The sequence below is a fragment of the Siniperca chuatsi genome, linkage group LG1 (genome assembly GCF_020085105.1).
Source record: "Siniperca chuatsi isolate FFG_IHB_CAS linkage group LG1, ASM2008510v1, whole genome shotgun sequence".
In the NCBI taxonomy this organism is placed as follows: domain Eukaryota; kingdom Metazoa; phylum Chordata; class Actinopteri; order Centrarchiformes; family Sinipercidae; genus Siniperca; species Siniperca chuatsi.
This window is the reverse complement of record NC_058042.1, coordinates 3,942,849-3,965,465: the sequence shown is the minus strand read 5'-3', so window position 1 is coordinate 3,965,465 and position 22,617 is coordinate 3,942,849. Positions and strand designations below refer to the sequence as shown.

Below are 22,617 nucleotides of genomic sequence, written 5' to 3'. Positions count from 1 at the left end.
GAGGCATCTTATCTCAAGCATCAACCCCGTTACAGATCGCATCAGTGCTGGAGTTCAGATTGTCTAATGAAGTGAAAAACATCACGGTGCAGTCATGTGAATACAGTCCGGTCAACTGTGTTGATGAGGCCGAAGGCATCCTGCTGATAGAAACAATAGCTCAGTTTCAACTGTGAGGGGAGGTCATGCATGAATGTCACTCAAATCACTGAGTTTATAATTATTTGATCAGCACTGCTAGAATCTATTTAACCATCTCTAATGAGGAACTGAGTCATCCACTTCAGTGTCTGAACTTGCAATTTACCACTATTGAATTATTATACTATAGTATTATACCACTATAGTATTTTTTTCCATTAACTGCACTTGGCAAAAATTCCATTGTTAAATTGTGAAATGAGATCATTAAAAAGGTGATAGAAAGTATTATTGGCGTGTTTTCAAAAGGCTGCTACGCAAAAATCACCATGCTGTTGTGAAAATGCTGGGTGCCGTTTACTGCAGGTAGAAACCAAATAAACTTTACTCGGTTAAATTATGTTTATTTAAAAAATATATAGAAACCACCGGTGTAAACATACAGTAACATGGAACAGTGTGGATATTCACACTTCAATGCAACCCTGTTCACCTTCAACCCAGACTGGAAAAAAAGAAACACAAATCACACGTCACAGCAGCACTTTACCCTCAAACACATCATGACTGTACACACTGTATCCAACTGTGTTCAATGGAATTTTCTTAATTATGACACAATATTTTCAACATAGTGTGGGTCGCAGTGGTTTTTTTAAATCAGTGAACTTGAATGAAATAAAATAAAAGCAGTAGCCTTTAGTACTTCTGTGTACAGTTTAATGGGTAATGTAGTTGGTCAAGTATTTGAGAAGAATGCGAAAGCTGAAAACTGTTAAGTACACCTCAACTTCTCCTTGAACATACTGTATACCGGAGAAAAAAAAATCCAAACTTCAGTCAATTCTTTGAAACATTACTTTGATTGCAGAAACTCAGTGTGTGAAGTCATTTTTTAAAATCACTGCTTAGCAGATTACTGCTGAACTGAACCAGTTTTCTTGTTAAACACCTTGGGTCAACATCATAACAACAATGTTTGAGTAGTTTATGTGAACTTAAAAACTTTTAATACTTAAGTTACATTTTTCTAAAGTAAGAAAATGAGAATTAAACATGGATTCCACCAAATAACAGAGAATTCAACTGCAACCTGTTACAGTATAAAATGCAAGGATTAATGGGTACAATTAGACAAGAAATGTTCTGACATCCAACAGACACGTATGGTCAGAAAAACTGAAATATTAAAGTCTGGATTTATACTTCATATTCAGCTATTTTGTGTTCTCGACTGGTATGAACACTAAAGACAAGTCCATCATGTTTAGAAAAAGTTTGACTGCATCCTGCTGCCAAATTCTGTAACCTGGCAGATCAAAGACATGTTACTGATTTGTCCATGTGACTTTTGTTTCCCTTGTAACTGCACAGTAGGAATCTAAACAAACCAAAAAGCAACAAAGTCAGGTTATCAACTATGGTATGGACAAAAGAAAGCAAGCTGTAGGCGTGACAGCACCCAGTTACAGTTGGTGAAATCACCAGAACAAAACCTGTCACGACAGGAATGCACAAAAGGGGAAAAATATATACACGCTACTTCAAATATGAGATCAAAGGGCCAAAACATTTTTCTCATTTTGTTGGGACAAACAATCACATCAATATAATGCAATACATTCTCCTACAATACTAAGGTGGCATTTTATCCTTCCTTTATTTGAACTCAAACTGTTTTGCCTTCTGACAGTTGAGCTTTTTGCCAGTTTATGGTTGGTTGACTTTTAAAGGATGGCACATGCTCCAACTTCACGCATGTCGTTACACTGTTTGCGGTCTATAAAACTACGTAAAACTGAACGCGGTTGAAAACGTAGTCAACAGAGTATAAGATTCATTCTTGTTGTTTTGGTGATGTATCCCAGATATCTGTCTAACAGTGTGTCGCCTGTATTATGATACCAAAGTATTATGGGAAACGCATCGTGATAATTAATGCTCTAAGTTACTCAATGATTCCCAAGTCTAGTTATGATTTTTAGCTGCATAACAGTCTGAATTTCTTCAGTAGCTCCAGTAAGTAAATGTCACTTGTCCATGCTCCCAACAGGCATCACAGCACGGCAAACGTCGCAAATTGTCAGCTCTACGAAGAAGCATCTGCCAGCTGCTCGTCCTGAAAAGGGTAGCTAAGTGCAGGAGGAAAGCCCTGACTCCGAGGCTGTTCGTCCAACAACATCAAATCCTCCACATCTTTCCCTTTGTACCTCCGCCTGCAGATCTTTACTGTCACTTTCCGCCCCTGAAAGACTTTTAGGGCCTCTTTGGAAGCCATGGCTTTGGCAGCGGACTCATCGCGCCCGTATCCTGTCCCCATGTAAACAGTCTGACAGCGAATCTCACACACGTGGCCTTCCTTCTGTGTGCGACCTGCGGGGAGGCCTGCAATGTCCTTCAGTGGCACAAACACACAGGCCAGGGTCTGTTTACATGACTCTACACAGCTGCGAAGTATTTCAAAATGGTCCAAGTTGGGACCAAAGCCGCCTGCCGACACCAACTTCCAGGCCACCGCCTTGTAGAGGCGGTTGAAGAAGGGCTGGTGCTCTGCCGGAGCCTGTGGAGGAGGTCCTGATTTCTGACCCACAGCCCACGTAGCTGTCCTCCCAGCAGGTCGACTGTCAAGCTCATTAGGCCCACATTTGGCTCTCTTCACACAGCTGTCAGCATCGCCCTCTGCAAATGATGACACAACAGGCAGGACAGTGATGACTGCACAAAGTAGCTGCATTTAATGAGGAAACAGACTCCAGCCTCAACTGTGGGTGTGTAAAGAAAAAAAACTGCGTGTACGTAATTATACCGAAACCCTGCTGTAATAGAAAATAGCACTGAAACACGCTTCCCACTATATAACTTATTCATAGCATGCAAGTAGTCACATCGCTTATACAACAAACAAAAAAATCACAGTATTTTAAACCAAACACAATCATCAATAACATGACAAAAATTTGTGGATGATATTTCTGCTTTCATTTCATTTTTTGTTGAGACTGTCAGAGAATTGTTTACTATTGTAATTTTTCAGACCTTAGCTTGTGGTGGTGATGATGATGGATTGCATCGTGTTGAAAGCTGCTTCTAATATTTTGTCCACCCATATTTACATACATGGGAAAACAAAATATTAAAAACAACACCACTATCGGCCACAATGCACTACAGTGTCATTTTGTTCCTATTTTTCTGTGTCACTGTGTATTCCCAACAAGCTAAAATGATAAAATAATGGCATTGCAAACATTGTGTGTCAAATTTCCGCCTAATTAAAAATATTTCAGCAACATCATACACAGTAGTCTGCTTAATTAAAAATGAGCATTGCATTACCAGCTGTGCCACTTCGCTTTCCTTTGGCCATGACTCCATCTTTCGTCGTTTTGTAAACTGGGGCATCTTTGACAACTATACCCTCACCCATCTCCTTGATCTTGTCCATTACAGCCTGTGGATAGCTGAGGGATGAAGAGAACAGAGACAAGTGGACTCCTCATCTGTATGCCTTGATGTCTGCCATCAGGAGTTTATCATTCTGCTCTGTCAGTGTGTCTTACCTGCAGCCGAGGAAAACGTGATTGGCCCATACCATGGACAGAGAGAGCAGCCTGTCCAGACTGCTGCTGGGGACTCCTGGCTCCACTGTGGGGAAAGCCTCCATGTTTCTCATGATGAACTCTCTCCGAGCAACCCACTGTTTGTTGCTCTCACAGTAGCCTCTTAAAGTGTCGACCCACTGGGCCAGCTGCGGGTTCTGGCCCAGGTACTCTGAAACTATGTCCTCTCCGCTCCTCTCCCCCGCCATCCCTGCATTAACAAACACTGTATATAAGAAGCATAGAAAACCGACACTTGCTCATATATTTGTGTGGCGCCTAAGTTAGTACAGCTAGCTTGAATCGGGCCAAATGGTCTAATTAAACCGAACAACACTAGAGAAGACTTAATATAGCTGTGTACCTAGTTAGTTAGCGTTTTTAGACCGCATACAGTTGGTGTTTTGTTGCTAACTTGCCTGGTTGTAGCCTAGCTAAGCTAACCAGTTTTCCAGAGTGACACAGACACTTACTGACTTTAGCAACTAACGGCAAGTTAAGCCAAACGGCTAGTCGAATAACAACAGCTCTACTAGAAGCCACGCTGACAATTATAACATGCTATAAAGCTTGATAAAAAATGCGAGAAACGTGATATCCGTAGCTTGTACAGTCGGTATAATGTAGCGTTAATCATTTTAACTTGTAACTACGACATACCAAGCTCTCTCCGTTGCAAGGTGTTGCTAGCTAGCTACATGACCGAATGATGACCGATTGATGACGCAGGACTAACGACGTTGCCTTTGCGGGAGGAACTACATTTCCCAGAAGCGCAGTGCTAGCTACAGGTTACTATGCTAACTTTCGCTTAGTTTTGTTTACATACCTCGCAGAGCTCATTTAAGCCCTGAAGCAACAAACGGTGCTTTGATATCGCCTCTTACTACCGCAAAACCGAATAATAGCCACTTTTTTTTTTTTTTTTTTTTTTTACTTTTGTGACATTTTAAAATCAAAGTAAATGATAAGTGAAAACGATACTGCTGGCTAGCAACCAGTCCCGCGCCCCGTGATGCACGATACTGCTGGCTAGCAACCAGTCCCGCGCCCCGTGATGCTTTGCGATGCAACGTAACCAACCTGCGACAGTTCCGGCGGCAGTTTGTTTTGGTGGATGAATGAGAGACTCACCGTTGCATTTTCATCATTTTAATAAATTCAAGGTGAATTAACATGATTCACGAGCTGCTGCTGGCGTTGAGTGGATATCCGGGGACGATTTTCACGTGGAATAAACGAACAGGTTTGCAGGTAAAGGTGAAACACCGTGCAGCTCTCTGACGAAACAACGCTTGACGTTATGAGTTAACATTGACATGCTAGCTAACATGTTTTGTACTCTTGAAAAAATAAAATATATATAACGTTATATTATTTTATCAGGCCTAACATATCGAAATTATATTTTCTTTGCTGGCAGTATAGTTATACGTTTATGCTAGAATAAGTTAGCTTGAGGAGAGACCGGTTCAGATTCAGCAATTAGAAGTGATATGAACAATATTATACAAACAATATATAGTCGGTCCCAGACTAAAAACTACACTCTTTTCCATTTATCTGCCTCTCAAAGTATCTTCTTCAAATATAGATGTATTGCTCATTTTCTTATTCAGAAAATCAGGGCTATATGAAAATGAAGAAACATTTGAAGTGAATAGTTGCATTCAATAATTACATATTATAAGTTGTATTATATACATGCAGAAGTTAGGAGAGCCTATAATTCGAGTTGCAAATTCTAAAAGTGTCAAAACATATATAGTCAGACAACTATTCACACGTGTAAGCAATTTAGAGTCTCCATTTAATCTAACCTGCATATCTTTTGGACTGTGGGTGGAAACCCATGAAGAAATTGGGAGAACATGCAAACTTCACGCAGAAAGTGAGACGACTGTGCTATCATTGCACTTCGGTGCCATAACAACATGCAAGGATGGGCAACAACCTTGCACATAACTCATTGTGCTTGTCAACAGGACTGTTGATGTGTTGATTCATACCAAGGGACACCAATGAAGTCACGTGCAAGCCACACTTCAACAGTGGGTGTAACGCCGACATTCTGCAGGGTTAAACTTGACTAGTCAATAGGCAGCGGAAAGAAAGTGTTTTGGCTTGTGCACCACAGTAACCTTTGTGTATTTGTGTGTTTATTTTCAAACACGAACCACTTCGTTTCACCCACAGGTGTCCCAGGACCTTCCCTTCCTTCACCCCAGTGAGACCAGTGTCCTCAACCGGCTCTCTAAACTGGGCTCAGATTACATACGCTTTACGGAGTTCATAGAACAACACATCGGCCATGTGCACCAACAAGTTAGTAAAGATATATAACAACATTTTAGAATTTAAGCTTGTAAAAATTTCAGTTCTAAAATGACAATTTAGAGATGCCCCTTTTTATAGGAATACTTTGTTCTATTTCTATCTTTCACATATTCTTTTGTTCTTAGCGTACCTGTTCTTGCTATTTGCTGCCTCTTTTGTTTTTCATTTGATTGCTTGGTTTTATCGTGCAGTATTTGCACTTTGCCTGTTTTTATATATTCTCTTGTTTCTTCACTTTATTGTAAAGCACTTTGAGCTACTCACCCCTGCATGACAGGTGCTCTATAAATAAAGTTTTATTATTATTTATTATTATTACTAAGTATTCAGTCAATGTATTTTTAAAAAATCAACAACAATATCCACATCAGTTCAGTTGCATTTTTATGGTAAAGGAATGTACTTGTACTTGGGGCTCAGTATCCTGACATGTGGGTTGGGGGAAGCCGGGATCGAACCGCCGATCAGAGGCCGATTAAAGGACGATCCGCTCTACCACTAAGCCACAGCCCCCCCACTATTTTTGTTGTTTCAGGAAGAAATACAGACGTAAAGTTTGTCAAAGAGTACCTTACCCTTCTCTATCTAAGACACGGTGTCTCTGTTAATAAATAAAATCTTCCTCGCTGGATTTTTCTCAACATTTTGCTGTTTAGGAACATCACACGAACCAGCCCAACCAGACGGGACTTCATGGAATTTACTTGCGGGCTTTCTGCACAGGGCTAGACTCTGTGCTGCAGCCGTACAGACAGGCCCTGCTGGACCTTGAACAAGAGGTAAAATGATGACACAACCCACAAGAATAAATTGGGAAGCATGTGACAGGATGCTCATTTAACTTGTATGTATGTTTCAGTTCCTCGGAGATCCACATTTGACAATATCTCATGTGAATTACAAGCTTGATCAGGTAAAATATTAATGACACTTCTAAAGAGATACATTTAAGATTTTATCCATTGAAAATATACAAATATATAAACACACTCACAGTGGAAAGTCTTTCTACAGTTAAACATATCTGTTTGTCTAACACTGTAATTTTTCTTTAAGTTCCAGTTGCTGTTTCCTTCTGTGATGGTGGTGGTAGAGACTATAAAATCACAGAAGGTAAGGATTGTTCATAGAAGTAGTTCACCAGGAAATATAAGTTCAGAGTGGCGTACAGTGCTGCTCATGTTGCACATGATTAGGAGGGGACAAAAAGATTACGACAGGCCTCCATTTTACCAGAAAGCCAATGATGTTGGGGGTTTATGTAACCTCAACGTCCCTAATTGAAGTGCAAACCAGAGCCCTTGTTGCACATCATCCCCCTTTTATCACCATAGCAGCCGATAAAAACGCAACAAAATACATGTGGATCAAGAGACCAAAGTAATTTGTTAAAAATTGAGAGAAAACACAAATTTCTTCTTAGGTGGGAAGCAGCAATGACATGTGTAATTAATTATGTCATCTTGTCACGTCCTCCTGACTATATTCGCATGAAGGTAGATGATGGAAATACACACTGATTCACATTTAATTTTGCAGGGGAAAAAAACTGACAGCTGTGTACTCCTTGTCTTGTGTGTGTGCTGCTTTAGATCCATGGCTGTCAGATACTGGAGACGGTGTACAAGCATAGTTGTGGGGGGCTTCCTCCCGTACGCATGGCCTTAGAAAAGTAAGTCAGCTGCGTTTGGCAAAGACCAAAGTTTAAACGTTGTGTTTATGTTGTTGGGGTGGGCTATAAGTAAACATAATTATATACTCCATATATTAAAGTACTACTTTTAATCCTGGTTCAACCATGTAAATCTCTTTTCGTTTTGAAAAGTGCTGTATAAATAAAGTTTATTATTATTATATAGCAGTATTGCAATATGTTCTCTTATGAGACACCAAGTAACCCTGTTTCAATAGATGTTTGAATGAAGGCTTTTAGATAATAATTTACTTTTTTGGTGTAGTAATTTGTAATTTTACATTGTCCATTTGATTTGAGTTCCTTCACTGCAGATGCTTTAACTTTGTAACAATCCTGCAGTGTGGCAGTTCATGGCTATCTGACATTTGATGGCATGTGTTTAGATGTTTGCACATGTGTTAAAATGGCACACTGTTTTATCTCAGCTGTCTATAAAATGAATTTCTTCCCTTTTCCCTTGGCCTGGAACCTTCCTCTTTTGATTGTTCGTTCGTGTGAGTGGTGTCCGAGCTCAAAACCTGACTGATGAAGTAACTGTTGAGCTCTCCCCATCTCCTTTTAAACACATTTTGTCAACACTGCACTTGGCATGCAGGGCTACAGCTATCCAAAGGACACAACTTTAAACTAGATTAACCTGTAGGTAAATAACAGAATAAGAAGAATAAAAACAGGCCCTCGACTCCCTTGATGTCATTTTATATACATAGTTTCCATTCTGGTGTCAGTTCTGATGATATTATACCTGATTATACCTCATAATTCTCATTTTGGAGGACCCCGACAAATGAATGGAAAGGTTATCGGGTGGAACTGGGCAAAGATTAAATACAGTGAATACTGATTCCTGCTTTTTGTAAAATTACTTTGCATCATTTTATAGGTATGTTTGAGCTGCGATGTGCATTGTCTTGCACTACAGTGTGTGTAATAAAATCCTCTGTATTGTCATATTATCTTATTATGATTAACATGTCACACTAAGATACAAAAAATGTTTTTTGCTGAAGTTGTTTTTTCCATACATTCTGCAGGATTCTTGCTGTGTGCCATGGTGTGATGTACAAGCAGCTAGCAGCTTGGATGCTGCACGGATTGCTGCTGGACCAAAGCGAGGAGTTTTTCGTGAAGCAGGGGCCCAGTGCAGGAGGAGCTGCTGCCAACCAGGAGGAGGAGGAGGAGGACCTGGGGCTGGGAGGCTTGAGCGGGAAACAGCTCAGAGAACTTCAGGACCTGGTGAGAACTACAGTGAGAGATACAGGCCCACATCCAACACTGGACCAGAGCTCAGTACGTATTTTTGAACAGAGATTTATATCCTGCTGTGCTGTGGTGCAGAGGCTGATCGAGGAGGAGAACATGCTGGCTCCGTCTTTGCAGCAGTTCTCGCTGCGAACAGAGATGCTGCCTTCTTACATTCCCATCCGAGTGGCTGAGAAGATCCTCTTTGTTGGAGAATCCGTCCAGATGTTTGAAAACCACAACCACAGCCCATCTAGAGCTGGTAGTCTATCCTGCTATGAAGTGAAGTCTTGTTACCCGCATACTCAAATTTTTGTCTTTATATTACTAAGAAAATACAACACATTATTGTTTTGTTTATTTTAGGCTCCATACTGAAGCACCAGGAGGACATGTTTGCTGCTGAGCTGCACAGACTCAAACAGCAACCGCTTTTCAGCCTGGTGGATTTTGAAAATTTGATTGATCGCATCAGGAGCACAGTGGCAGAGGTTAACTCATATACTACTGCGTATTTTTCGTCTTTCAAATAAATACCATTCAAGGTAAGTTAACACTCAAAGTGACAAAATTAAAAAGCCACAATCTTTCCGACTTCCAGCATCTCTGGACGTTGATGGTGGAGGAGTCAGATCTGCTCGAACAGCTCAAGGTTTGTATTAATCGCACTTGGTTCTGGATCATAAATCAGTGGAAAATGAACAGTGCTGACGTTTGTATTTTCTTCCAGATTATTAAGGACTTCTACTTGCTGGGTCGTGGCGAGCTCTACCAGGTTTTTATTGACCTTGCGCAGCACATGCTGAAGACACCTCCAACAGCCGTCACTGAGCACGGTAAATTTGAATATGCAAACCTGACTGTGAAGATCTGTGAAGCAGTTTTCCCCCCAGGCTTTATTGTTCAGTAGTTACATTGCACAGAATGCTTCCAACATTCCCACCTGTAACAACTGGCAACCACAACAGAGTGTAACAGTCCATTGACATCTATGTATAAAATGTAATAGTGTATAGATCCAATGTCATCATGCTACATAAAAAAAACAACAACATAAAAATAGTCGAATTCATTGTGCTCACATGTTTAGTCAGATGAAAAGGAGGCAATAAACCCAGTAGCAGTGGCTTCATCTCAGTCACCGATTCACTATTTTCCTGTTAACCTCATTTTGGTTTTGGAGTTTATTCTTAATTGAAAGACAAATGTAAAAATAGTTTTATGGGTATATTGATTTTTTTGATTTTATATTACTGAGAGAAATAACATACTAATAACATGTGATATATATATTGAATATTGTCAGTTTCGGATTTATTGCCTTGCACGCTGAACTACAAAAATCTACACCCCAAATAATCACTTTAAAAAGAAAATGCCCACTGTGTATTGTGCAGCAGGTTGAACTCTGTACTGTTTACTTTTGTTTGTTTGTATCTTATATGTAACAACCATATTTTACACCTAATATATTATTTAATTCATCTAAGTACTAGATATTTTTAGACAGCATATCAGCAAGGCTCTGCACAAACGCTGCTGCAGCAAAGCAACCCAGCGCCAACATCTGTATGTTAATCTAATATGGAGATAAAACAAACAAAAAGAAAACTTTATCAATATCAATTATTTGCAGATTCATGGCCATGACGGTTGGCTATGCAAAACAAGGTTCCTACTCTCAAAAGTGTAAATTAACTTGATTAACTAAATCTTGTATGGAGGAAAAACCTTGCATTGTTTTGTTTTTTTTGTTTTTATATACATCAAAACCCAACCTTGATGAAACATTGTACTGTATGATATTGTGAGGAGCTGTACTGCACAGGGTACGGAACCAAGCATGCAGCAACAGCTAGCTGGCAGCGCAAGCAGGATTTTTAGCCTTGGTGTAGTTACTCTTTAATGCTTCTTTCTGGTCTTTTCACAACCGATCCATGCCCTCTAACTCTCCATTATGTGTCAGTGAAATCAAATAAATAAACCAGTAAACTGTGGGACACATTCGCCACTCTCTGCCATGAGCAGGAAACCTCCGACACCATCATAGAAGCATTTTTCATTCAGCTGTTTAGTTAGCTACTGGAAGATGAGAAGTCAGCAGTTGAAGGGGTTTTATTGTCCACTTTCACTCCACAATAGCTGGTTTGGGATGCTCCTTAATATGGTGAACCCTATATGTGAACATGCAAATGGAGGCAGAGTGGATGGAGGTGTGTAGTGTGTAGGGGCCAGATTGGGGTTGAGCCTTATTGTACAGCAACAAATAACAACTGAAACATTTCAGCACCAGCCTGCATCAAGGTTGCAGTCGTCTTGCAGCAGCAGTTTTCATCTCATAAAATGTGTTTGCATTCAGGACTCGTTAACTGGTGACATTTGTCATTTGAAGAACTGTATGCATTTAAATGTCATGTTTTCTGCTCCACAGATGTAAATGTGGCCTTTCAGCAGGCTGCTCATAAGGTGCTCCTGGACGACGACAACCTCCTGCCTCTGCTGCACCTCACTGTAGACTACCAGGGCAAAGATAGCAAAGGTGTGCTGCTGACCAGAGCTTACTGTATATGTTAATGGTATAAAACCTATTTAGGAGACTGAAATATAATAGAAACCTTTTTACAAAGGTGTTTAGCGCCATTCAGTGGTTTTATTATCAAAATGAAGCGAACAGCCCGTATTCTCACAGTGACCCAGGCAATCTTCTCTCACAAGATGTACCCAACCTTTTTTTTTTTTTTTTTTTACTAAACTGCTGCTTAAAAAGAAAAATTGACTTTGACTTCACACCAAAGCTTCTAACTAGTTCTAACTAACTAATTAGTCGATCGAGAGAAGTTTAATTAACAATTTTGATAATTGTTAAACTCATTGGTTAAGCAAACACGCAGAGCATTCTCTATTTATGGCTACTCAAATTTGAGGATTTGCTGCTTTTCTCTGGTCTATATCTTTTGTAAAATCAGATATCTTTTGTTTTCGTTTTGGACTGTTGGTCAGATTAAACACACAATGTGAAGATGTCAGGAAAACTGTGATGGACATTTTATGGGCTGTAGTGGCAATTTCTGCGGAACAAAGAAACACTCAAGGCAACCACTCGTCTTTCTGTAGGTTTGCTTCAAGCGTCTGCAGACGGACTCACAGCAGCAAAAACACGCATCAGTGTAATCTGCTCAGAATGAGTCCAGAGGGAAAGGAGCATCAGTTATTTATCCAGTCTTCAGGGTCCGGCTCCTCAGCCCGGGGAGAAGAGCGTCCCTGAAGCCTGGACATAACAGTCAATAGCATGTTTTATAATTCCGTATCATCATCAATGAACTGTTCTCATCGCGTAGTCCAAACAATCATACACAGATCAGTATTGACGCCAAACAGTTATGTGCCTGATAGACAAAGAGTCATATGTATCTGTTACATCAGAGAGTCCGTTTGTTCTTGCCATTACAGGGCTAAAAATAATTGACCGATTAATCGATAATGGAAATAATCATTATTTGCAGCTGTATTTCTAACATTATGGCTTATGTGCGTAAGTGAGATCAGTTCGTATTAAAGCAAATGCTTCAGATCAGTCACCAGTCATTACGGAATCACACCAAAGCCTTCAGGTGGTGAATCCTCCTTACACGCACTGTGGAAGATGATTATCAGACTCATTTGGTGCTGTTCAGTGAAGCACAAGGTTCAGTGTTCATTCTCCTTGTCTCTGTAATTTTGACTGATTCAGTTATGGTCCAAGAGTGGTTAATGATTATTATGGATGTTATTTCAGAGGCAACAGGCCCCAGAGATGGAGCCACTCCTCCACAAGACACCTCCCCTCGTGAGGTCCCTCCCACAGGTTGGGCGGCTCTCGGCCTCATCTACAAGGTTCAGTGGCCGCTGCACATCCTCTTCACTCCTGCTGTCTTGGAGAAGTGTGTACTCATTTGGCTCCATATTGTAGCATTTATTCAATTGTCTGAGTACAGCTGGTGAGCATCCCCTCCTCCCGTTTGTTCCATTTCTCTGTGCTCAGGTACAACGTTGTGTTCAGGTACCTGCTGAGTGTGCGGCGGGTGCAGTCGCAGCTGCAGCACTGCTGGGCTCTACAGATGCAGAGGAAACACCTCAAGTCCAGCCAGACAGACGCTGTTAAGTGGAGACTACGCAACCACATGGCGTTCTTGATCGACAACCTGCAGTACTATTTGCAGGTAATAATACAGTGAAAGAGGCACATTTCCCACACACAAACCAGTATTTATAAAAAAAACCAGATTGTGTTCGTCTCACACATAGTTTAAACTATGAATACACACGGTTTTCAAGAGCAATCCTAGCCCCAGTTCGTGCCTTTCATATCATTAACGTTACATCGATTCACAGAGCTAAGCGCCTGGAAGATAAATCCCTGTAGAGCTTTTAATCATGCAGAATTTCATTTAACAAAACTTTAAATGTATTTCCAGAATCTTCAAAGACTCAAGATTCAAAGTCATCTGGATGAAAAAATTATCTGCTACAAGATAATAAAGATTTTTGACCTAAATCCAAAAAAAAAAATAATCTGCTACAAGATAATAAAGATTTTTGACCTAAATCCAAAAAAAAAGATGGTAGCTGCAAGTGACTTGTTTTGTATGACACAAGAAAAAGATACATGCGTTATGAAAATATAAAATACTCGAAAATAATAGTAATATAGATAACATATAATACAACTTTTAACTTTTGGTTTGCATTCTACAAATCAAGCAATCCAAGTGTGATGTTGTGGGAATAAAAAAAATAAGGTTATGGACAGAATTCAATAATAAAACATTATTTGTTTAAGTTGTTAGCCAATTTCAATGGCCATTTTTGAAGTCTAAATACTTTTCTATAATATCCTTATCAAAGGTGCATGTATAAACTTTATTTTAAATAATTACATTTGTGTGCTCAGTTTTAGTGTTTTTATTTAATCTGCTTTTCTAGTTTATAGCATTTTATTTTTCCCATTTGTTCTTATATGATTCTTTGTGAAGCACTTTGTAAACTGTATTTCGAATTTCGATATCGCTGCAGATGGTTTATAGGTACATGTGATGAATTCCCGACACTTTGTATATAAACAGCCAGACGTGATGGTTGTTTGTAAGGACGACTGCTCGTGTTATTGGAGGACTTCAACAATACAACACAGAAATTGAAATTGACACAGTTTAGGACTAATAGCGTTCCTTCAGGCTTCTGCAGTTCCACCAAAGCCATGAAAAGAGTGCTTAAGCATATTGTCTTTGTGTGTAGGCAGAGTTTTATGCATCTGGCCCCAGACATGGCTAAACATAAGAGGAGAGTTTAAATTTTAGCATATGAACCTCAAAGACCCCTATGATTGGAGCATTGTGTTGGCTGACTTGTTTTCCTGTTGTTTGTCTCTAGGTGGATGTGCTGGAGTCTCAGTTCTCTCAGCTGCTTCAGCTGATCAACTCCACCAGAGACTTTGAGAGCATCAGACTGGCCCACGACCACTTCCTCAGTAACCTGCTCGCCCAGTCCTTCATCCTCCTGAAGCCGGTATAAATCACTGGGCCAAATTATGTTGGAATTTAATTGGCTGCAAAAATTCACCCAAATAATAAGTCTTAATAGATGCCTGTGTCCTCAGGTATTCCACTGTCTGAACGAGATCCTCGAGCTGTGTCATAACTTCTGCTCACTGGTCAGTCAGAGTGTGGTGTCACTGGACGAGAGGGGAACTGCTCAGCTTGATATCCTGGTCAAGGTAGAGTCATTTATCTCCTTATTTGTCTAATGTTGGAAAATGTAAAGATATATTTTGTAATACCACCACTTTCAAATTTCAGGGCTTTAGACGCCAGTCCTCCTTACTGTTTAAAATCCTTTCGAGCGTGAGGAACCATCAGATAAACTCTGATCTGGCTCAGCTGTTACTGCGACTGGACTACAACAAATACTACACGCAGGCTGGAGGCACCTTGGGCAGGTAGGACGCAGAATACAACCATGCACCATTAGCTGCTTAGCTTAAAAATAGCATAAAATGTCCAGGTGGAGAATATTCATGATACCCGATCTTGAGACAATTATTAGAATGCACTAATCAAACAGGGGTCATGGTGCTTGTGGTTAATCCCCCAAAAAAATCTTAAATTTCTTTCTTTTCAGTGTTTAAGAAGAGCACAACGGATTAAGATTTGGAGATATGTCCATCTATGCTAAACTCTCACACCGAACAGAAGAAACTCACATCAGTCTTGTCCTTTGCTTTTGCCTCAACCAAAATACTGTTAGTGTGGCACGCCTGTTAAAATGATCTTTTAAAGGGTTAGTTCACCCAAATTATACAGTCAGTTTCCTCATTCACCTCTGGTGGTATCAAGCTATGCAGATAGTTTTTGGTGTTTTGTTTGTGGCGCTCACAGCACTGAAAAATCACACTATTTCTTTGGTAGAAAGTAGTTCCAGTGACAGCTTTTCAGTGAGGTCTGTGGATTATCCACAATAATCAGAAGAAGTGAAGTTTCCTATAAAAAGCCTAGCTTGATTGAGCCTTACAAACTGAACCATCCTTGAGCTGTTGCATAAAATTCAACTTTGAGCTAATCAGACTAATTCAAGCCTGGTTTTGAAACTGTGTATATATTTAACTAAAGGAATAGTACGACATTTTGGAAAATGCGCTTATTCGCTTTCTTGCTGAGCGAAAGATGTAAAGATCGATACCACTCTCATATCTGTCTTTTAAAGCTACTGAGGTCAAAACTTCAGAAACGCTTAAGTATAAAGACTTTATCGTCAGACCAATGCGTTTCGGCTTGTGGCCCTCATCAGAGCTACAGCCAGGAGACGGTTGGCTTAGCGTAGCATTAACACCTTTGGACATAGCCAGCCAGGCTAGCTGTTTCCAGTCTTTATGCTAAGCTAAGCTAACCATCTCCTGGCTTAGCTTCATATTTAACACATAGACATGAGTGGTACCAATCTTCTAATCTCTGCAAGAAAAAATCAGCATGTTTCCCAAAATGTTGAAATATTCTTTTAAAGTACTCAAGTAGTCGCCCGCGATACGTTTCCATGGTGACTCACTGTAGGTCAAACTTATTTTAACCCGCTTTAAAACAGCCAGGAATAACTGGTAAACGTGCTTTATGAAACATATGTCAGGACATTGTTTCTGCAAAGACAAGCTGCTGTTGAATTTTTAAATGATTTTTCAATGCTGTGAACATTACAAACAAATTTCAGTGACTTTCACTGTGAAAGGCTGGAAACAAATCTCAGAGACAGATCTCAACAGTTTAGCGCATACAGCTGACACGCTCTACAGGGTGACAGACCACAAGAATTAAGTGGGAAAATGTTTTTTTGTGGTTTGGGTGATCCAACCCTTTGGCTATAGCTCATTGTCCTTGTATAAACTGTAAATATTAAAACCTTGTATGTACCATTGTCTGTGGAGAAAATAAACTTATATCAATTAAAATGAAACAAGAGTCACAATTTATTATCCCATTAAAAACAGACAGGATAAAGTTATATACAGCAGAGGCATGCAACAGAACTAATGCTGAACATTTAACGTGGTCGAAGGCATTTTGCACATTTGGATTATGAGGAGGAGTAGTCGTGGCGATACTGAGGCTTGCTGTGGAAACCCAGGCACTCCCCACAGATGAGACTCTGGATGAGCCACTCAGGAGACACCAGTGGGACTTCCTGTGATGTCACATTTTTCTCTACCAATGGTGGACAGGCATGGTCTGTCACCACAACATCATACTTGCCAGCAGGAATGTCTGCAGACGGAGGGAAGAACAAACTGTCAGTAACAAAGTTCCAGCATCATTTCTTTTTTTACAGTGAAAATCATTTGGACATCATGTTGTGGATTCTGTGGTGGAGTGTGTACCTGAGCTGTCCTTGTCTGCCTGGAACTGCCGGACAGAGGAACCTCCACCCATGGTGATCAGCTGTGCCCAAAGCTCCACTGGCTTCTCAAACACCAGAAGGACCCGTAGAGCCTTGAACGGGCTGCAGCGGGGATGCCTGATTAGTTGGGGGGAGAACATATATATATATATTAAAACAGCAAGGCCAGTTGCCTTTGAGCACCTCTCTGTAACATTAAATAACCTCTCTAGAGGCGGGATTTCTCCTCCTTTTGTTTAAAAAAAATAATAATAAAAAATGTTAAAAACAATTTCCAATTGTTGGCCTTAACCAGAAGGTTAATACTCAGCAGGTGGCCACTGGCAGCAGGCCTGACAGAAGGGGGTGATACTATTTCCTGAGACCACCTAATCTGTTTTTGAGCTTTGTTTTTGATAACCACTGGTTTGTGAAGAATCCACATTTGCATCTACGCTGGCTGAATAATAACGTTTCCTTACAGCTTCAGGTTGTGTGCTTGCTTGTTTTCAAAATTTTCAAAAATAAGCTTTTTTTTTTTTTTTCCTCAACCAGAGCATAGTGGAGGAAAAGGTATCTGTCACAAACCACCTACAGCAGCCCACGTGGCACAGTCTGATTGGCAATTCAGCAAACAAAATGTGAACAGAGTGAAATGCAGGAAACGCATTCCTAATAATCTATTTTACTTTCACAGACATTTCATGACGTGATCGGGGCAGTTTCACAAAAGCAATTTGCAAGTACTGCTTACAGTACAGATCACAAACAAATCTCGTATTGCAAATCACAGCTTTGCATGTTGCAAATTTGGTGATACTGGCCCGTTTCACTCCTACTGAGCCAACACTGGTGTCCACGTGTGAGCAACAGTGTTGATTGAAGCCACGAGTGACACATTTCCTTGCCCGATTTGTATGACACATCAAGAAAAGTTCTTTATCAGGTACATTTGTCTATATTAATGTTGTTTTCCATTATGTCATTTTTATACATACAAACATTTATATTTTTCTTGCCACATATAAAAAAAGAAGCAAGGAGACAAGTCAATTCGGGCTACCAACCTCTTTGGATTAAGAGATGAAGCTGTGGGAAACTGGTTAATAATCATTTCTACTGTGTAACAGACAGATTCAATTTTGATCCAGATGGTCACAAGAGTCTTTGAGGATTCTGGAAATACCAAACCAGCAGCAAGTGTTGTTTAACAACCTTCTGGGTTTTTACAGATTACCAGTGATCTATCAGAAAAAGCAAATGCTCAGCTCTGTGACTTGAATGCTAATACAACCCTAGATACTCTCCACCAAATCCATCCGGTGAAACCCGAAGAACAGAAGGTGGAGCTTGATCTTACCATTCTACTATAGCGTCATCTGGCCCCACGCCAGCAGGCAGCAGGTAGTTCCTGTAGTTGAGCAGCTTGTTGTCTTTGCAGCAGTCTTGCACCCAGATGTGTGACACACACGGCACACCACTGGCCAAACACAGCATGTACTTCCTTGTACGACAGTGCTGGTCTGCAATGAGCAGGCTCTGGTAAGCTGCCTTACACTAAAGAGGGAACCAAACAGAGAAAAGAAAGACATTGATAGGAGTGCCGAGTACAAACCTGCATTATTCATGTACTGTAGCTTGAGCTGTGCTTTTACATTATATGTATCATCATGGATATGTACAAAATATGAGCACATAAACCACATCTTAAACTAAAAAAACCATGAAAAATACTAACACCAAAAATATATCAGCAAAAAATGACTGATGTATCACATTGTGTCACATACCTGTATGTTTAAGCTCTTTATTAAGTTTTGGAAAATGTCGTAGAAAAGGTTTCAGTCGTAGTCATCTGGACACTGTTCAAGACGTTTTGGCTCCCATCCGGAAGTCATTCTCAATTGTGAAAATGGTCTGAGAACTCAGAAATTTAAGCTACTCTGTGTTGCTTAAGCCCTGCCCTCAGGCAACACAGAGTAGCTTAAATTTCTGAGTTCTCAGACCATTTTCACAATTGAGAATGACTTCCGGATGGGAGCCAAAACGTCTTGATTCTGAAAACAGTGTCCAGATGACGACGACTGAAACCTTTACAATGGAACACTCCTGGACGAATGAGGGACTACACCGTCTTATTTTGGAAAATGCTGAACAATATCTGACACTATTGGTTTATGTGAGAGCAAAACTGCGGATTGACAGCAGAGAAAATCTGACTTGAAGTTACAAGTTCTACATGTAGCAAACGGTGAAATAACCCAGAATAATTCAGGGTTATAAAATACTGGAGGCAGTAATTATTATTAGCTCTTACCTGTTCTTCATTGAAGTCTGGCAGGATGAAGCCTCCACCTGCCTGCAGCTGGGACTCTGTGTATACTTTGTTAAACGGACCTGTCTGCACGTAATCTGTTGGGAAAAAATTTGTTGATTATTATTGATCCAACAACCATTAAAAGGAAGCAGGAAGGGAAGTTTCAGCTGATTCGGCATGCTGCAGTCGGTGTGCATGATAATCCTCATTTTGTCATCGTCTGCCTCACCCTCCTCATCATCGCTGGTGATCTTGTTAGTCAGCCGGTCGCTCTCAGACGAGGCAGTCAGCATGAAGGCGAAGCCCATGAAGAGAGACGTGTTCTGTGGCAGCGGACCGTGAGTGTCTGCCACATCACAAGACTGACCGGGGAGATCTGTGCCACTGCCAGAGGTGTTACACACACCGACCCGCTGAGCTGGGGACAGAAATACACATGTTGAAGTAGAAAAGACAGCAAGCGTAGGAATCAGATAAAATAAAAGTTGGGACTTTAAAAGTTCTGTTCATCCAAATTACAAAAACATATTTTCTCTCTCACCTCTAGTGATATCTGGCCCTGCAGATGGTTTTATCTGCTGTTGTTTTGAGATATCATCTCTTAGATTTCTAAAATAGTTCCTATTAAAGCTGCTGACTGTGTTATGAAATGTTGCTATTGTTACTGAAAATCAGGGCAAGTATAGCCAACACTATCTGCATGGCTATATAAAACTTGTGGTAAGTGAGAAGATTTATTTCCCTCTGTAATTTGGCTGAACCGACCTTTTAAACATCAAATATATATACACTGACTGTATTAAAATGATTCCCAAAGCAAATACACCCGTGACTTTACAGAAATACACGTCCTCTTCCCTCCACCTGTGGACCAACACCGCGGTAATACTGGTGCATGTTATTAATTACCAAGTCAGCCTCGGCAGCAGCCAGCAGATAGCAGCAGAGGATGGACACAGACCACAGGAAGGTCGAAATGTCTCAGTTGTGCTCAGTACAAAAATCACACATTACTGACTCCATATCACACAAGAAGAACATCTGAAATCTGACAATGATCTCTTCATCAAGTCGGTTGTAATATTCTTGTAAGCGAATTAAGACAGAAACCAAAATTTAAAAAAATTCACATGCTTAAAAGTACCATTAAGTACAATGTAAACAACAGGTTACAAATAATTTTTGGTAAAATAATTTTTCTAAAAACCATTTAAAAAGTGCATACTGACACAGACAGCGAAGACTAATTAAAACCTTAAATATTTTATATCAAAGCTCATTCACACGAGAATAATACATTGTGTTTAAAATCTAAAAACTAACTTATGGCCTTGTTGAGGGATATAATTATAAGAAATACCCCCCCCCCCCATCATGGTTTTGGTGAGCGGGTCTCTGTACCGGCTCTGCCGCCCGGGCCCCTGCGGCCTCTCTTGGCCGGCGTCCTGTCATCCTCGGAGGTCATCAGCTTCCTCTTGCCGGAGGGGCCGGGGGTTCTGGGGCTGCTGGAGGAGCTGCGGTTGGGAGTGTTCTGACCCTCTGGGGCTCCTCTGCGCCTCCTCTTCCCCTCCACCAGGTTATCTAAGGAGAATATTAATGCCACTTTTTATTAAGGATCCAGATGTACAGCGGCACTGGGTTTATGATAAAAACACACCAGCAATTCAACCATTCTGAACACAGGATCTGGTTAAGATTTTTTAATTTCAGAAAATGCTTTCGAAAAAAGAGAAATTAAACATAAAAAAAAGTGATTTTTATCTGTCTGTGTTCAGCTGTGGTGGTCTTACCGAGGCTGATATCGGAGGCCTTGGCCAGGGGAATGGAGGGCTCGTAGGGCCCGAGGCTGTGCTGCTCCCGCAGCTTGTTTCCCTGCTCCAGAGACAGGATGACCGAGGTCCTGTTGTACCACTGCCTCTGGCCGTCCTTCTCCACACTGTAGAACAGCTCCTGCCCCTCTGTTTTATGGCCCCTCACAACACCTGCAGACACGAACAAGAGACAACATTTTCAGTACTTTTGGTTTGAGACTCGATGTGAATACTAGTTTTTTGATATTAGCCTTTTATAACAGCAGATAAACTGAATATGATGCCAGAGTGGTTTGAGAGGTTTCTAGACACTGTGATACTTCTTTGCAATGTGAAAACTTGTCAATATTGTGATCCACTGAAACAGCTGTGAATCCAAGCTCAAACAGTATAGCAAAATTGCCCAGCCCTATGTTGCGCAACGGCCCTGATGGACACCCTGAATATGTTTCCCAAAAACAGTCTGGAAGAAAGGCGGTACTCCATTCACTGCTTTTTCCTGAAACAGACATTGCAGGGGTTTTTTTAGGCAGAGCACCCAACTGAAGCTCAGTGCAGCAGAAGCTCACTCGTTTCCTCTTATGAACATCCTGAATATTATATAAAAACTGTCAAATTGAAAAATATTAGAGCAAAATACCAGTTATCAGCAGCATCAAGCCAAAACTATCTGTGGTTATCACTAAACTCAGATGCTTTAATGCTACATGACCCTACTCCTCTCCCTCACCTATGCTGAAGTACTCGTCCTCCAGCAGAGCAGTCACCTCCGTCTCCAGGGGAATGGGATCACACAGCAGGATATCCTTCCCCGCCACCTCACACTCGTAGCCGTCATCAAACCGCAGACGGAATCTCCCCTCCCCGGCGTCTTTGATGATGCGGCCTGAGTAGAAGTAGCCATTGGACGACCACTTGGCCACCACCCGCAGGCCGACGAAGCTGCTTCCGACCGAGCTCGCCTCCTCCGGTGATGACCTGAGGGAGTCGGAGTGGCTGGGGAGCTCGGCGTCTGTTGGGCTGATGGGGAGGCGTGGGGGGAGCATGCGGGTGTAGGGTTCATCCTCTGAGGACGACTGTGGCTGGCCGTGAGCACCAAGCCTCTGCAGTGAGCCAACACCACCTCCCCTTATAGAGAGAAACAGAGAGTCTGTGCAGGCAGCAGGCAACATCACGTTGATTTAAAGGGTTCCTGTTGTAAGAATTCACTTTTTCCTCAAGTCTATCCATATATTTTTTAAAGGTAAAGACATTGGCAAAATTGGTGAAATCCCAGGCATTGTATCATAACTGGAATGGGCCTTGATTGCCTGCCTTTACTACGTAATTGCATAAGACATCCAATCAGGTCAGTTTGCAGTGGAAAGCCTCCACTCAGTTTCCTGCATTAGAATTAGGTGTTGGCAGTCAGTTAGTGTATTGTTTGTGTGTTCAGTCTTCTAATTCATTCAGTAAACATTCTTTAGCTAAACAATATGTATTTACAAAACATGACAGTAGGGCTGGTAGAAAATATGTTTGAAATTTGTTGGATATTTTGATGTAGTGGGTGTAGTTCGATAGCAAGAAAATAGT

General features: G+C 40.9%; 3 protein-coding genes across 20 annotated transcripts in view; 1 reads left to right on the top strand and 2 right to left on the bottom strand.

Annotated features, from left to right (window-relative positions):
- Nucleotides 1-529: 529 nt before the first annotated feature.
- On the bottom strand, nt 530-4,764 carry LOC122866549 (CDKN2A interacting protein). 4 transcript variants are annotated; one of them, XM_044176447.1, is made up of 4 exons: nt 4,570-4,764; nt 3,702-3,951; nt 3,478-3,602; nt 530-2,820 (listed from the first exon to the last, which is right to left on the bottom strand). In XM_044176447.1, exons 2-4 carry the CDS (start codon nt 3,947-3,949, stop codon nt 2,231-2,233), a joined length of 963 nt encoding a protein of 320 aa, XP_044032382.1. In that variant the 5' UTR covers nt 3,950-3,951; nt 4,570-4,764; the 3' UTR covers nt 530-2,230. The 4 variants fall into 4 exon arrangements, with proteins under 4 accessions (XP_044032382.1, XP_044032297.1, XP_044032468.1 ...); XM_044176362.1 differs by lacking the exon at nt 4,570-4,764 and adding an exon at nt 4,401-4,552; XM_044176533.1 differs by lacking the exon at nt 4,570-4,764 and adding an exon at nt 4,105-4,412.
- Nucleotides 4,765-4,824: 60 nt separating this feature from the next.
- Nucleotides 4,825-16,494, top strand: tubgcp4 (tubulin, gamma complex associated protein 4). Of its 3 annotated transcripts, none has more exons than XM_044176160.1 (18): nt 4,825-4,994; nt 5,937-6,065; nt 6,734-6,856; nt 6,937-6,990; nt 7,134-7,190; nt 7,670-7,749; nt 8,808-9,009; nt 9,112-9,277; nt 9,382-9,506; nt 9,617-9,667; nt 9,746-9,851; nt 11,447-11,554; nt 12,791-12,935; nt 13,055-13,214; nt 14,425-14,559; nt 14,651-14,767; nt 14,850-14,989; nt 15,172-16,494. In XM_044176160.1, the coding sequence occupies exons 1-18, from the start codon at nt 4,917-4,919 to the stop codon at nt 15,176-15,178; spliced, it is 1,983 nt and encodes a 660-aa protein (XP_044032095.1). In that variant the 5' UTR covers nt 4,825-4,916; the 3' UTR covers nt 15,179-16,494. The 3 variants fall into 3 exon arrangements, with proteins under 3 accessions (XP_044032095.1, XP_044032009.1, XP_044032188.1); XM_044176074.1 differs by having other exon boundaries at nt 13,037-13,214; XM_044176253.1 differs by lacking the exon at nt 4,825-4,994 and adding an exon at nt 5,723-5,791 and having other exon boundaries at nt 13,037-13,214.
- The window catches only part of tp53bp1 (tumor protein p53 binding protein, 1), a 22,865-nt gene continuing 16,731 nt past the window's right edge, over nt 16,484-22,617 (bottom strand). For all 13 annotated transcript variants that reach the window (XM_044175616.1, XM_044175705.1, XM_044175374.1 and 10 more), the window contains 8 exons: nt 21,773-22,170; nt 21,022-21,213; nt 20,633-20,812; nt 19,461-19,649; nt 19,232-19,326; nt 18,275-18,471; nt 16,916-17,052; nt 16,484-16,802 (listed from right to left, as the gene is read on the bottom strand). In XM_044175616.1, coding sequence (XP_044031551.1) covers nt 16,615-16,802; nt 16,916-17,052; nt 18,275-18,471; nt 19,232-19,326; nt 19,461-19,649; nt 20,633-20,812; nt 21,022-21,213; nt 21,773-22,170 — 1,576 coding nt within the window. In that variant the 3' untranslated portion in view covers nt 16,484-16,614. The remainder of the gene's footprint in view (nt 16,803-16,915; nt 17,053-18,274; nt 18,472-19,231; nt 19,327-19,460; nt 19,650-20,632; nt 20,813-21,021; nt 21,214-21,772; nt 22,171-22,617) is intronic.

Coding starts and splice junctions, on each gene's coding strand:
- LOC122866549 (XM_044176447.1), bottom strand. CDS start 3,949: ATGGCGGGGGAGAGGAGCGGAGAGGACATAGTTTCAGAGTACCTGGGC. Junction 3,603..3,701: donor CACGTTTTCCTCGGCTGCAG/GTAAGACACACT, acceptor TTCATCCCTCAG/CTATCCACAGGCTGTAATGG. Junction 2,821..3,477: donor AAAGCGAAGTGGCACAGCTG/GTAATGCAATGC, acceptor CATCATTTGCAG/AGGGCGATGCTGACAGCTGT.
- tubgcp4 (XM_044176074.1), top strand. CDS start 4,917: ATGATTCACGAGCTGCTGCTGGCGTTGAGTGGATATCCGGGGACGATT. Junction 6,066..6,733: donor TCGGCCATGTGCACCAACAA/GTTAGTAAAGAT, acceptor TTTGCTGTTTAG/GAACATCACACGAACCAGCC. Junction 9,507..9,616: donor TCAGGAGCACAGTGGCAGAG/GTTAACTCATAT, acceptor TCCGACTTCCAG/CATCTCTGGACGTTGATGGT.